General features: G+C 33.3%; 1 protein-coding gene across 1 annotated transcript; it reads left to right on the forward strand.

Annotated features, from left to right (window-relative positions):
- The first annotated feature begins 1,242 nt into the window (after positions 1-1,242).
- On the forward strand, positions 1,243-15,985 carry entpd6 (ectonucleoside triphosphate diphosphohydrolase 6). Its single transcript, XM_051132780.1, has 14 exons — positions 1,243-1,406; positions 1,965-2,287; positions 3,754-3,830; positions 3,947-4,090; positions 4,394-4,469; positions 7,198-7,233; positions 7,381-7,469; positions 8,045-8,124; positions 10,975-11,039; positions 11,521-11,622; positions 11,759-11,899; positions 12,028-12,084; positions 13,779-13,894; positions 14,086-15,985. Exons 2-14 carry the CDS (start codon positions 2,035-2,037, stop codon positions 14,176-14,178), a joined length of 1,329 nt encoding a protein of 442 aa, XP_050988737.1. The 5' UTR covers positions 1,243-1,406; positions 1,965-2,034; the 3' UTR covers positions 14,179-15,985.
- The last annotated feature ends 507 nt before the right edge of the window (positions 15,986-16,492 follow it).

The following is a 16,492-nucleotide window of genomic DNA, read 5'->3' on the forward strand; positions in this document are numbered from 1 at the left end:
CTCAAAAAACATTTATATTACTAACAGCTGAGTAGATTTTTTTCAGGTGATGAATAGAAAGTTTAGAAGAACAGCATTTATCTGAAATAGAAATCTTTTGTAACATTATAAATGTCTTTATCATCACTTTTGATCAATTTAAAGGATCCATGCTAAATAAAAGTATTATGTTTCTATATAAATTTCTCCCCACAAAAAAGTTAAAGGAGTTATGGTGCTGAAAATGTAGCCTCAATCACTGGAATGAATTCCATTTTAAAGTATATTCAAATAGAAAACACAATATCACTGATTTTGCTGTATTTTGGATCAAATAAGTGCAGGCTTGGTGAGCAGAAGAGACTTCTTTAAAAAACATTACAAATCTTACCGTTCAAAAACTTTTGACTGGTAGTGTAGCTTAAGTAAATGCTTTTATGAGCTACATAATGTCTACTCAATTTGATCCAGATGAAATCTGCTCAAATAAAATGAATCAACTGATTTAAATGATAAGCAAAACCATTATATGTGAATAAAATTTTAGGAGACTGGAATTCAGATCCAATTACTTTCCTTTAGATTTAATTTTAGTGAATTACTTTTCTTAACCAAAACAAATGTGACCCTGGACCACAAAACCAGTCTTAAGTCGCTGGGGTATATTGCCAAAAATACATTGTATGGGTTAAAATTATCGATTTTTCTTTTATGGCAAAAATCATTAGGAAATTAAGTAAAGATCATGTTCCATGAATATATTTTGTAAATATACTGTAAATATATGAAACCTTAATTTTTGATTAATATTATACATTGTTAAGAACTTTATTTGGACAACTTTAAAGACAATTTTCTCAATATTTTGATTTGTTTGCACCCTCAGATTCCAGGTATTAACATAGTTGTATCTCGACCAAACATTGTCCTATCCAACAAACCATACATCAATGGAAAGCTTATTAATTCAGCTTTCAGGTGGTGTATAAATCTCTATTTTGAAAAATTTACCCTTATGACTGGTTTTGTGATCCAGGGTCACAAATGGGTCTTCACATAAAACACTAAGGTAACGAACACAGTTAAGCATTTATTATAAAATATAATTATGAATTTGTCCATCATATATATTTAAACGTAGCAAAAATTATATGAATAACTTGTATTGGCTTTTCATAAGCGTTACTGCTGCCGGTACACTGGCGAGTGTGTGAGGGCGCGCTTACGTATCATTGGAACGCGTGACGTGAGTATTTGCTCCACGTCATCTACACACAGGACGTTACTGACGTGATCAAAACGAGACAAAAAGAGTTTTTGTCAATCTTTCGAGGGGAATATTATGTCAAAATCTTATCATGGGTATTCATCGACAGCGAAAACACGACTTGCACTCGAAGGACTATGATCTTGCCACAGAGAGCTAGGTATAACGGTCTTAAATATATTAAATATGTTACATTGGTAACCCATAATAATTAGACAAAATTGAATTTAAATGAAGTAAAAGTAAAGTAGAAAGTTATTATTTTAGATTAATAAGCTGACCATACCTGTTTTGGTGCATCTCTAGTATTTTATCAGTGTGTGCCTATCGACAAATATTGGTCAACACAGACAGATATAAAATTAATGTGTTAAAAATTTACTATAAATATTGGCAAATCGTTGATCTCTCGTAGTCAGAACATATGTGTTGACAAAATAACCGTATTTTATATATAACGCATACATTACATGCAACAGCTGTTTGCTTTTCATGTGCTGCCAGGTACTAGCAGGAACTGTTTACAGTTAGTGAAATCATCTACAAATGTTTCAAAATATAAGTATAATTTGTAATAATTTATTTTATGTATTGAGTTATAACAGGTATATAAACATGTCTTGAAATTCTTTGTTAGATGTAAGTTAGTCAGGCATACTTTTTTTTTTACTTATATCAAATTAAAATGTGTTTTTATGATTTTTTTTTCTCCCTGGAGGTAGTGGAAAAACCCGAGAAGCCTGCTGCATTTGATATTGAGTTCACATCATGTACCTCAGGCTGCCATTATGAGGTTCCCAAAGCTAGCTTTCTTCTTTATGTTTGTGGTCTGCCTGGTGGTCTACCTCACCTATGTCAAACGGCATTATGATGACTCCAAAGCACCAGTGTCTGACCAGCTGCCCCAGCATAGTATGGATGCTCAAAAACAGTCGACCTCAGCTCAGGTGGTCAGTGAAAATTTCCAGTATGGCATTATGTTTGATGCTGGAAGCACTGGAACCCGGATTCACATCTTCAAATTTCAGATCGAGCCAAATGGTATGTTAAAATTTAAGAAGTATTTGAGTCCAGTTGTTCATTTCAGTCCACAATAAATAAACACAGCAAATAAGACCGCATTTTCACGCTGTTCAACATAACAAAGCTTTTTCATAACAATGACTTAAAGGGATAGTTCACCCAAAAATGAAAATTCTGTCATTAACTACTCACCCTCTTGTCGTTCCAAAGCTGTAAGACGTTAATTCGTCTTCGGAACACAAATTAAGATATTTTTGATGAAATCCGAAAGCTTTCTGAAGCTTCATAGACAGCCACACAACTACCACGTTCAAGGCCCAGAAAGGTACTAAAATAGTTCATGTGACATCAGTGGTTCAACCTTAATTTTATAAAGCTATGAAAATACTTTTTGTGCGCAAAGAAAACAAAAATAACGACTTTATTCAACAATTTCTTCTCTTCCTTTTCAGTTGATTCGCATTTACGAGAGTATCATGACGCATACAGTCTGGTAACTTCAAATATGTATATACAACAAACTAGCAAGCAGTGTTATTATTAACTAAAGTGTAAAAACTGTTTTTGATAATTGATACAAAGCTAAAATAAAATAAAATGTAAATGTTAGTTAAAAAATTAAATTACTAAAACTGAAATGAAAATAAATTAAAAAATTGAAATATAAATAATAAAAAGCACAAAAACACACAAAAAATGACTATAATAGTTTATAAATAATAATAAAATAGCACTATTTTAAATATATTTCCCACCAAAATGCATAGATACTAAAGTCATTGGTAAATGGTAAAATTATAGTAGTGTCAATGAGTATAGCTATTGTATTTTGGACAAAATTATGGTTACAGTGGTAAATTGTTCTATTGGCTGGTTAAATCAAATAAACTGGTTATATAAAATAAACTGCTGTATCTGAAAACTAGTAGACAAAGCATATTTTGACAGTTTTGGCTGTTATAGAAATACTGTAATGCTTACTCATCTAATTATACCCAACAATAAGTTACCTTACTGTCAAATACCATAGTGTTACTATAGTAAAACCGTGGATATGTTGACTGTGTGGGCGTTATCCACAAATATTAGGTTTACTGCCTAGCGCAGCACTGATCGTCTAATGGCTTAGTTATCGCATCCCAATTCTGAGCTAAATCAGTTAAGTGCTGCTTTAGCCTTCATTGTTAAACCTATGATTGTCATGTTATAATGGACAGCAAGTAGTCAATGCTATTAGGCACACACATGCATGTACACATCCTATCTAAGCCTCATGGGTCAAAGGTCACACTGGAGAGTATGGTTGGAATTTATCAGAGACTGAAACATTTGTTTATATTGTTTATTATGCAAATGTTGACATAAGCCATACTACTGACGTTAATATTACACACATACTTTTATTAATGTACTTTCATATATACACTACCTTTCAAAAGTTTGTTTTTAAAAGGTCTATTTTGTTTGTCTTTGTGTGTTAACAGAAGCTCCTAAATTAGCCCATGAGACATTTAAAGCTATAAAACCTGGACTGTCTGCATATGCTGATGACCCAGAAAAGGTAACCAGTAAAATGTGATTAAGTTTTATAGTTGGGAACCCATCACAAATGCCTCAGTGTTGTGATAGCATATTTTCTGTCTGTAGTTTAATGATTATATAAATGTTGTTTTACAGAGTAAGGAAGGACTGTTGGAACTGTTAAATATTGCTAAAGAGACTGTTCCTGAGACATTATGGAGCTCTTCCCCTGTCATGCTCAGAGCCACAGCAGGGCTCAGACTGCTGCCTGGTGAGAAGGCCACAATCCTGCTGGACAAGGTCAGAGAACTATCAGTCACCAAGCAAACATTCACTATGTACCCTCTAACAGCTAGTAACAATGCAGGAAACTGCATTCACATTTATAATAGGTTTTAATGCTACAAATGCTACAACACAACACAAAGTGTTAAATTACAGTTTAGTAATAACTATAGAGATGTGTTAAAGGTTATTAGAAATGAGAACTATGTCTTCAGGTGTTTCTTGTTTAGCCTGTCCTCTTAGTACTCCCTAATTATGCCACATGTTTCGGTATCTGTGATGTCATGGCATGCTCAATCTAAAATCTCTTTGCTGCAGGTAAAGGAGGTGTTTAGCGAATCCTTGTTCCTGTATAGACCAGACAGTGTGTCAATAATGGATGGTACAGATGAAGGTACTGTGTCAATTACTACTTTGCCATACTTTATGTTAATAATGTCTGGTTTGTAATAAAAAGAGGATTTATTTTCAAATTGCAATAGATTTTACTGCACCTTTTAAGCACTGTGTAAAATTTAAAAGGAATAATCTATTCCAGGGTCACTTTTTTAGCATGTAATGCATTTAACAACACGCCTCTTTGATAGTCAGATTATTTGAATAATTATTAAAATAAAATTAACCATTTATTAGCACTTTTATTTTAAGTCTATCATGAAAATCAAGATTAAAACCCCTTAATAATAGATGTTTGTAACAATATATTGGCCATCAAGTAAAAAAATGTGACTACTGTCTCAGCTAACAAACCAAATAAGCTTTGAGTGGCAGCACATTTTAAAGTTATTGTTTTAATATTCAGAAACCTGAGGAAGCACATCCTGAAAGTTCAAACAGATGACAGTGTATTATAAATGTTATGATTGGCAACTAACTGAAATTCTAATATAATATAAAGCAAAAATAATGTAATATCATATAAATAAAAGCAAAATGTAAATGTATACAAAAATTATAAAAAGGACAAAAGTACATAACAAAAGTAATAAAACGTGTTAAAGACTGAAAATATGAAAATAAAAGCTAATTTCAAAATGTTATTAAATACTTAAATCTGAACAATACTAAAACAACAGTGTGGTAAATATATTTAAATATTTCCCACCAAAATACCATTGTTACTAAAGAAACTGAATAAGAAAAAAAGAAGATCTTATATTTATAATTTATTATGACTTTGTATTATGGGCATTTTACATTTGAAAAAATGCCCATAATACAAATTATTTGAAACCCTGAAAATGCACATTGTGTTGGTTCAAACTGATGACAATGTATTATAAATGTTATGATTGGCAACTAACTGAAATAAAACAAAGGTAATGATACTACAACTACTAGTAGTAGTACTGCTAATTAACTCAATTAACTCAACTCAAATTAGTACTGCTAATTAATCAATAAATAAAAGCTAATTTTAAATATTCAAAAAGTAATAAAAAGGACAAAACAAAACTTAGGACAAAACTTAAAACAAGGACTTAAAATGAAAAAATGAAAACTGAAAATATGAAAATAAAAGGTCATTTGAAATGTTATTAAATACTTTAATTTGAATAATAATAAAATAGCACTGTGGTAAATATATTTCCCACCAAAATACCATTGTTATGGTTACTAAACATGCTAAAAAAATCTTATATTTGTAATGTATTATGACTTTGTAGTATGGGATGGTTAGAGTAGGATTTTAACATTTTAGGGCTTGTATTTGGAAACTTGAGGAAGCACGTCCTGAAAGTGCTTCTCATTTCCATGATTGTAATGTTGCAGTGTTTTGCTGTGCTATGATCCATACACAAGTCTGTCCACCATGAAAGTGAAACCAGCCAGATGTTACTGTACATCTCTAGCTTGTCAAAAGCCTCTGGTCACTGCGGTCAAGCATTTGCACTTCTGGCAGAAAGATATAAGTTGTAAATTGAAATTTTCTTCAGTAATAGCTTGAGCTGTGTGTATATTAACGATAGATAATGCGTATATGGGACTCTAATCCAATCCTTTAAAATAGTTCACACAAGTAATAATGAGCCCAGGGGATAATGTCCCGTGTGCACTATAATCTCTGCAAACAGATTAGTACCCATTAATTTGCTATGCAGCAAATTCCTTTTAAAGACGCAAAAACTAGTGTTTGGCAAAAGCCAAGTTGATACTACTTTTTGCTAGCAATTGGTATTTGAGATTTTGTTGTAAAATTAATGCGTAAACTCTGCAGGTCCCATAACCGGATAATCTGAGTCTCATTATCAGTGCGAGTCTAACCTCTCCTGGACGCACAAGCTTACCCAACCAGATTAGTCCATCAGAGCAAATCATACAGACTTATTGTTAATGCTGTGCCTAAGTGGTATATGTGAGGGAGACGGCAGGGATGGAGTTTATAGACACTAAGTGAGTTCGGTTATTTCTGAAGGCTAAAGCCCCTTTGTTAAGACGCAACCTACATTCAAAACAAACAGAGTTTTAGCATAAAGATCCAATGATGCACTCACTCATAGAATCTTTGTGATCTGGCCAGAGTTTGTTAATACTAAACTCTTTAAATTCACCAGCATATAATGATATCTTCAATACTTCTTGAGTTATATGCACGCAAACTTTAGAAAAATAATATTTATGGCACTCAGACTCGTATGTTCAATGCAGTTGTCTTGACAGACGGAATTGAGATACATTTCTAGTTTCAACCTTATTTGTTCTTCAGACATTCCTTTTTAAAAGAAAACAGTATCATATTTTTGCAAACTGACCCACATTTGGTTTTTGACCTCTGAAAATGTGTACATTTTAACTATTTACTCCTGGAGCCATATTGAAATTCCAATATCTCTGGAACCGCATGAAGTAGGGCCTTCAGAATAAATTTATCCATGACATTTAATATTTTGCCTTTTATCACTGTACATGTCTGTCTATCTTCAGAAAACAAATTATCAAAATCAAAAATTTGAGTTAGGAAAGTTTTTGAAATTTGGTTGATTTGACACAGAATGACCCTGTAATAAGAAATGTTTCTTTAGCAGCAAATCAGCATATTAGAATGATTTCTGAAGGATATTGTCAGTGGTGCTATGCATAATTCTTGTACTAACAATTAATGCATGATTGTATTTACACAGGCATGTCAGCTTGGATTACCGTCAATTTTTTGTTAGGTAAGCAAATTTTAGTAGTCACGTTGCAATGCAAATAATGCAAATGCAATATTTGTTTTGTTTGTTTTTCATACTGTTACTTGAAAATCTTTGGTTTGATCTTAGTATAATTAGTTAAAATGTTTTTAAAAAGTCTTTCTCTTACAGGTGGTCTTCATGGTACTGAGACTCCCACAGTAGGCATGCTGGATTTAGGAGGGGGCTCGACCCAGATCACCTTCGCACTACAGGAAGAAGTGAGCCATGCACATGCATATAAATATACACATATAGCTGTGAACCTCCTCTAATGAAGCCATGTCACTCCTAACAAACTAGCGTGATGGTCTCCCATTGTATGCATTAATCCACAAATGTCCTGCTAATCCGAGAGGCCTGATAAATTAAGGTTGTTGTACATTGGGCTGAGAGAGTTAGAGAGATTCTTGCTCTTGAACTAGGTCAGGTCCTGTACAGGAGGGATTGAGGACCAATTTATCATGTCATTAAACAGTTTCTCCGAGAGCTTTAGTTCCAGACATGAGCTCAGAGGAGAACTGCTGTGCAGATTGCAGCGTAATTATAGTTGCTGATGGATATTATGTTAAATAAATAGTCTGGACTTCTTCAAACTGCTACAGTAGGCAGTTGCTGACTAATGTTATATTTAATAAGTATGCTGGACAATAAATTTGCTGAATGAAGCAAGCGATGATGAGATTAGAACAAACTACAATAGTAATGTGTCGTTCTACCAAGTCGCACTCAAGAAGAGAATAAAGCAACCTGTAATGCATCAATAATTGCTTGTTTGTGTTTTGTTCCTGTGCAGAAAACCATCCAGACCTTACCCATTGATTACGTGACATCGTTTCAGATGTTTAACATCAGTCACGCGCTCTACTCACACAGGTAAAGTGGGCAGGGCATGGGTTGGCATCAGGATGTGTGACAAATAGTGGATTGAATAAACCAATAATATACTGTTGAATATGTTAGAAGGGATACTATACTTCTGAATAAGAGTGTGCAATGTTTTTAATGTTGTGCGAGCTGACACGATTGAGAATGTCCCTCACTTTGCAAAAAAAAACAAACAAAAACACACCTTGAGAGTCCAAAAACATTCAATGTGTGATGAAGCATATTAAAATACATCTAGATTACCCCTATAATTCAAGTTATAAAAGCAAACAATATCCCATATGTATTGATAAGATGTTATGTTGTTAAATAGTATCACACAAGCAAGAATATCAGTGGGACTGCAAATGTATTATTTCATATAAGAGTTCAACAAATGAACAAATTCAACAAGTTAATACTGAGTCAGTTACATTTTAGAGATAATATTGTTTGTTGTTTATGGAAGCCTGTTTCCTCCATTGAATAAAAACTTTAAAAGGTAATAGCAACTTTATCTCACAGTTTTTAATTTTTTTTCTCGCAATTCTGACTTTTTCCTGAGAATTGTGAGATTTAAACTCATGACAAACTTGCAGGTGCGAGTTATAAAGTCAGAATTGTGAGATATAAACTTGCAATTCTGCCTTTTTTCTCAGAATTGCATGACAAACTCGCAATTGAGTTATATTCACATTTGTGAGAAAAAAGTCAGAATTGTGAGTCTTGCAGTTCTGATTTTTTTTGTCACAAATGTAAATTCTGACTTTTTTCTCAGAACTGTGAGATATCAATTTTGTAATTACGAGTTAAGTCCAAGTCCAAGTTTTGAGGGGGGAAAAAAACTGATATATCTTAGTTTATATCTCACAATTCTGACTTTATAACTCAGAATTGCGAGTTTGTCACACAATTCTGAAAAAAAAAAATCAGTTGTGAGAGTTTATCTCGCAATTCTGCTTTTATAACTTGCAATTTTTTTCAGTTCTGAGAAAAAAAGTGAGAATTGTGAGACAAACTCATGTGCGAGGAAAAAAGTCATTAAAAAAGTCAGCAATTCTGACTTTATAACTTGCAATTGCAAATTTATATCTTACAGTTCTGAGAAAAAGTCACAATTCTGCCTTTATAACTCGCAATTGCGAGTTTATATCTCACAATGCTGAGGAAAAAAGTCAGAATTGTGGCAGAAATAGGCTTCCATAATTTTTTACTGTTTCGCCAATGAAAATAGTTCCAAACAAAGCCAGAGGAGTTTAACAACTCATATGAGTCAGTGATTCAATTATCCATTTATATACAGTAGTCACTCATTTCCAAAGGAATCAGCTACTTTGAATGAATGTTTGAATGAATAATTCAATGAATCAGGGGCCTGCTGCCACCTACTGGCCGATTTTAGTGTCATATTTTTCCATGACAGACCTAATCCAAGTTACAAGCACAAAAACACTTAACTGTCATTAACAAAAAATCAACGTAATTTTTGTTGATTTCGCACAACTGCTTCTGAAAGAAAAAAGATTTTAACATGTAAAAGAAAATGGCAGTTCACACATCATTTGTGACCCTGGACCACAAAACCAGTCTAAAGTCGCTGGGGAATATTTGTAGCAGTAGCCAAAAATACATTGTATGGGTCAAAATTTTTTTGTAAAATTTCTGCTGTAAATATAACAAAACGTAATTGTTGGTTAGTAATATGCATTGTTAAGAACTTTATTTGGACAGCTTAAAAGGCGATTTTCTCAATCTCCTCAATTTCTCAAATTGAATTTCTCAATTTCCTCAATATTTAGATTTTTTTGCACCCTCAGATTTCAGATTTTCAAATAGTTGTACCTCGGCCATATATTGTCCTATCTTAACAAACCATACATCAATGGAAAGCTTATTTATTTAGCTTTCAGATTATTTATAAATGTCAATTTTGAAAAATTGACCCTTATGACTGGTTTTGTGGTCAAGGGTCACATTTACATTTAGATCTCACTGAGCAATTGGGGAAAAATATTTCTAGTCAATAAATGGGCAGAATAAATACCAGTAAATGTCCAGTATTAAAATTATATACTGTTTTGTCAAAATAAATAAATACAATAAAGACACAAATCTATTATATTAAATGCTACATTATAATGATAAAGCATAAAAAATGGATATTCATATTATTCTAGTCTTCATTACATCTCTTTTAACAATCCTTAACACTCAGAAATACAGTATCACCATATCCGTTTAAAAACTTCAGCTTTCTCAGTGCGTTTTTCCACACAGTGACGTTCTTTGACTTGCAGTCCTCTAGTGCTAGGATCAAACCTCTGCCCGGTGTTTGACACGGCCACCCATTGGTTCCTGTGCTTGGTCAGGGGTGTCCAGGGCTTTCTAGGTTATGTGAGCTCAGTGTTTAGTGCGGGTAGCACAAGTGTTTATGAGGCAGTGTGTGTTCGCCTCGCCTCGCTCCTCTGATTAGAGCGTAATCACGCAAGCCTCCAATTACAATCCCATCGCGGGACTCATCTCCAGATTACTAGAATTACTAGTTATTCATGGCAGGAGATTTGACACAACAAACCCTCCAGCAGGGAGCAACCAAGCAAAGGCATTGACAATTAAAAGGCAAGATAGTGGTGAGGGATCACTTATGGAATAGGACAGTGTGCAATTCTCATACACTCATGAAATTCTAAGATACATATGATTTATATTAAAGTTATAATACTTTTATATATGCACTACTTCTCAAGTTTGGGGTCGGTAAAAATTAGTTTTATGTCAGTTGTTTTTTAATGTCTCCTATGCTTGTTTATTTGTATTTTCTATGTTCATCTCTTTAATGCCTCTTCTCTTTCTCTGCAGTTACCTTGGCCTGGGGTTGATGTCAGCCAGACTTGCTGTGTTGGGAGGGATTGAAGCACAGCCTTGTATGTGGTCTACAATCTCTCTTCGTCTTTGGCTTTTAAAGACCTCATTCGCTCAATAAATAAGCCATTATCTAATCTCTTAATAACGCACTGAAGATTAATTCCTTGGTGGCCAGCTGTTGCACTGATTTAGCTGAGGCCAGAGAGAGAAACTGCTATCAGTGCAGTAGCTTCCGCCTGCAGTTTACTACTGAGAGTTACATTTAGTACACTACAGATGTAATCAGATTTCTTTGTTTATAGTTTTGTCCGTTGTATAAGTGTATCCCGCTTCTCTCTGAGTGGGTTTTAAGGGTATTATGAGCAAAGGCACGCATGAGTTTGTGTAGACGTATCTCCAGTGCCCACCAGGGGGGCACTGGAGAGCTCATGTTTGGTTTTGTTCAAACAGCAGTGTCACAGTTAGTCCACACAGTGGCAGTAAAAATGCTGAGATATGCATAAATAAATAATTTGATTTGTGTGTTTGTGTTTTTTTCAGTGGCAGGACCCCAAGAGCTGGTTAGTCCATGTCTTGCCCCAGATTACTCTGGACAGTGGGAGCATGCTGAAGTACTCTACACTGTTAAAGGGCAAAAAGCAGGTATTAAATGTATATTAATTTTTATTTCGTTTAGTTTTACTCCCCAGAATTTTATCATTATAATATAATATATATTTTACTTTTTTGTGTCAATCATCCAGCGTAAGCAACATCACTTGTGTGTGCACTCTTCTAGGGGAGCCCATCTATGAGACTTGCCTTACGAAAGTGGAAAAGATGATCTACAAACGTGTGAAAAAAATCGAGGGAGTGAAAGACATGGACTTCTACGCATTCTCCTACTACTACGACAAGGCTGTGGATCTGGGCCTCATTGGTATGAGATTAGCCTGATTGTGTCATTTGATTTAAGTCAAATGTTTTTGTTAGATTTAGGATTAACAAGCAATGAACATTTCTTTAGTTTCACTAATTTACTAATCACTTCCTGTGTCTCTGACTCAGAGGAAAGCACAGGGGGGACTGTCAGAGTCAGTGATTACATTGAAGGTGCTAAAAAAGGTAAGCATGTAGACGTATTTGTCTGATTTTATGATGGCATTATCTGACACATGTCATATGTATATTGTCGTTTTAAAGATTAGGTCATTCTTTTTTTTTTTTTTTTTTTTTTTTTGAAGAGAAGAAATCTTTTATTTAGCAAGGATGCCTAAGTTGTTCAAGAGTGACAGAAAAACTTTTACACTGAAGTATTTCTATTTCAAATAAACGCTGTTATTTAGAATGATCTATACATCAAGGAATAATCCTGAAAAATTAAACATATTACAGTTTCCACAAAAATATTAATAAGCACAACAGTTTTCAACATTAAAAATGCTAAAAGATAAATATTATTAGAATGATTTCTGAAGGATCACTGAAGACCGTCAGTAATGGCTGATGAAAATTCAGCTTTGCAATTACAGGAATACATTTTAAATATTCAAATATATTCAAATATATTTTTAATATAATGTCACAGTTGTACTGTTTTCAAATTACAAATGCAGCATTGGTGAGCATATTTTTTAAAGAGATTTCTAAACAAACAAACAAACAAACAAAACTAAAAAACGAATAGACCCCAAACTTTTGAAATACACTACCAGTCAAATGTTTTTGAACAGTAAGATTTTTTGTTTTTTAAAGAATTCACCAAGCCTGGATTTATTTGATCCAAAATACAGCAAAAGCAGTAATATTGTGCTTTCTATTTGAATATATTTTAAAAATGTAATTTATTCATGTGTTCAAAGCTAAATTTTCAGCATCATTACTCCAGTCTTCAGTGTCACATGATCATTCAGAAATCATTCTAATATGCTGATTTCTGTTCAAGAAACAATTATTATTATTATTATTATTATTATTATAAATATATTTAAAACAGTTGAGTTCATTTTTTTTCAGGATTCTTGGATGAATAGAAAGATCCAAAGATCAGCATTTATCTGAAATAAAAAGCTTTTGTACATTATACACTATACCAATCAAAAGCTTAGAGTCAGTATATTTTTATTTTTGTTTTTTTTTGGAAAGAAATTATAGAAACTAATACTTTTATTTAGCAAGGACGCTTTATCAAAAGTGATACTAAAGACATTTATAATGTTACAAAAGATTTCTATTCAGATAAAAGCAGTTTTTTCTGAACTTTCTATTCTTCAAAGAAACCTGAAAATAATCTACTGCTGTTTTCAACATCATAATAATATTTTATTTTATTTTTTTGAGTAGTAAATCAGAATATTAGAATGATTTCTGAAGGATCATGTGACTGGAGTAATGGTGCTAAAAAATCAGCTTTGAATTTACAGGAATAGATTACATTTTAAAATATATTCAAATAGAAAACAGTTATTTTAAAATATTTCAGAATTTTACTGTTTTTGCCGATTAAATAAATGCAGGCTTGGTGAGCAGAAGAGACTTTTTTTTAAAAACATTAAAAGTCTTACTGTTGAAAAACTAATGATTGGTAGTGTGGGCAGTGTAAAAATTTCCAGTACTGTGAAAGAAATAACATGTCATGGTGTCATTATTGCTATAATATTAGATTATTAGTCAGACTCACAACTGATCAAATACAAATGTGTACCTTGAATGCATTCGCTTTAGATAAAAGTATCTGCTAGATGTATAAATATAATGTTTAAAAAAGAATCCAGTCTGTTTACTTTTGCTTAACACAGATTAACTCTGTTCTGCTCCAGTGTGCAATAACATGTCAGCCGGAGGGATAAAGGAGTCTCCGTTCCTGTGTTTGGATCTGACCTACATCTCGGTACTCCTTCAGGAGCTTGACTTCCCGCCCGATAAAGAGCTGAAGGTGAGCCACTCTTGATTTATGATTCCTGACTTAAAAGGACTGTGAATAGTTACTTTGTGGTGACTTTTGGACATACATTGCAACACATTTTAACTACAACAGTAGGTGATTTATCTGTAATATTTTGAAGAACAAATGTCAGGGCTGATGCTGTGATTTTGTTTAACCCTATCGTTCTGTTTAAATTTCAGTTGGCAAGACGAATAAATAACGTGGAAACTAGCTGGGCCCTCGGTGCCACGTTCCATTGCATCGAGTCACTCCGTAAGCATGGGGCGTGCTGAAAACACTCGCAACATTTGTACGCTCCACAACCCAGTATAGCACTGACAGATTTTTTAATGCTCTGGGAAAATATCAATATTGATTGTATTTGCCATTTTGTCTTTGAATTTATTCAAAATGTGAGTTTTTATACATACCTCTGACTTTCTGAATGTTTCTGTTTTGTTATTAGATATGTGTAAAGGTAAAATGTATGTACCGGTTTGGGTGTTTACAGCATGTCAGAATCCTATTAGTCAGGGTTAATTATATAAAACTGATCAAAAACACATGATTGCCTCAAGCTCAGAGTTCATGTTATTTCAGTTTTATTTTATATTTAATTATTTTGTAGCTTGTAGATTGATTTAATATATTCCACACAGTATGTTTAAACAAACCATGTACTTAGTATTAAGTATTATCTGCTCTCAGAGGAAAGAAAAACAGATCAGAGCTGTTGTTGTCCATATACATTTCTCCTGTAGTTGTAAACTTGCGATTTAATGTGCACAGTATTAAACATACGAAATATGTTTAGTAAAATGCCATATAAATATAATCTGAGGATGTTGAAAACCTTGCTTTGTGTGAAGTGTTGAGAAAGGGCAATTGCACATAAAGTTCACAAGAAGGTCCTAAAGTGAGATAGCAGGATGTGGTCTGCCTTGTGTTCGCTTATTGTTTTCACCTGTTCAGACATGCTGCTGTTCTTTCTTGGCACCAGCAGGTGTCACAACACTAAAGCTTGCAGGTGGTTGGACAGCCCAAATGTCACAATATATTACTCACAGGATGTTGTATTGAGATTTTTAGAAATTGCAGTTCATTGCCAAATCTGTAGAGCAATTACACAATACCTTTTCCTTGTCTGTGGACCTGAAGTAACGTATCTATCTCAGGGAAACATAAGAGGCAAATGATGGCTATATAAGAATGGCAGTGGAAACCCTTGTCCAGTTGAGGTCAAAAGTTTACACACTCCTTTCGGAATCTACAAAATGTTAATTATTTTACCAAAATAAGAGGGATTATACAAACTGCATGTTATTGTTTATTTAGAACTGGCCTGAATAAGATATGTCACATAAAAGATGTTTAAATATAGTCCACAAGAGAAAATAATAGTTGAATTTATAAAAATTGCCCTGTTCAAAAGTTTACATACGCTTGTTTCTTAATACTGTGTTGTTATCTGAATGATCCACAGCTGTGTTTGTTTGTTTAGTGATAGTTGTTTATGAGTCCCTTGTTTGTCCTTAACAGTTAAACTGCCCGCTGTTCTTCAGAAAAATCCTTTAGGTCCCACAAATTCTTTGGTTTTCCAGCATTTTTGAGTATTTGAACCCTTTCCAACATTGACTGTATAATTGAGGACAACTGAGGGACTCATATGCAACTATTACATAAGGTTCACTGATGCTCCAGAAGGAAAAATGATGCATTAAGAACAGGGGTGTGAACTTTTGAACGTAATGGAGATGTGTACATTTTTCTTATTTTGCCTAAATATCATTTTTTCATTTAGTACTGCCTTTCAGAGGCTACAGCAGTTAGTTGCATGTTTCCCAAAAGACAAAAAAAAATGACATTTACCCTGATCTTCAAATTAAAAAAAGTTTTCAGCCCCCTGCTATATGCATGTTTTTTCCTTCTGAAGCATTAGTGAGTGTTTGAACCTTCTGTAATAGTTGCATATGAGCCCCTCATTTGTCCTCGGTGTAAAAATGATTTCAATTAAACTACTTGTGGACTATATGTAAACATCTTTTATGTAAAATGTCTTATTCTGGTCAGTACTAAATAAACAATACCATTCATTTTGTATGATCCCTCTTATTTTGGTAAAATTAACATTTTGTAAATTCTGAAAGGGGGGATGTAAACTTTTGACCCCAACTCTCTGTATATATATATATTTTTTTTTTAAAAAGTATGAAAACACAGTTTATTTTGCCTGACAGCACAGCAATTCTCAAAACCACACAAAATAATTGCATTGCATACTTGGATGATCTTTCAGCCTTAATCCTGACCGGTCTTTACAATCAGGTTTTCTAAGCAATTTCCCTGCTAATAGTTTATTTAAAAGACAGCAAAGAGTCAAGCAGCAAGCCTGTATATATTTATAAAACACTCACAATATAAAAGAATTATAGAACAATTATTGAAATGTTTGCAAGTTAGTTATGTAGTTATGTCAACTATACATACATAAGTGCAGCATTCAGCCTTCACTTTTAAATCAGACTCCTCCCACATGTTTTCCATTGGTTGTTTGTAGGCTTGTTCCATATACGGCCAGATTCTGACTCAAAATGAGTCCTGAATTGT

The sequence above is a fragment of the Labeo rohita genome, chromosome 17, assembly GCF_022985175.1.
Source record: "Labeo rohita strain BAU-BD-2019 chromosome 17, IGBB_LRoh.1.0, whole genome shotgun sequence".
NCBI classification, from domain to species: domain Eukaryota; kingdom Metazoa; phylum Chordata; class Actinopteri; order Cypriniformes; family Cyprinidae; genus Labeo; species Labeo rohita.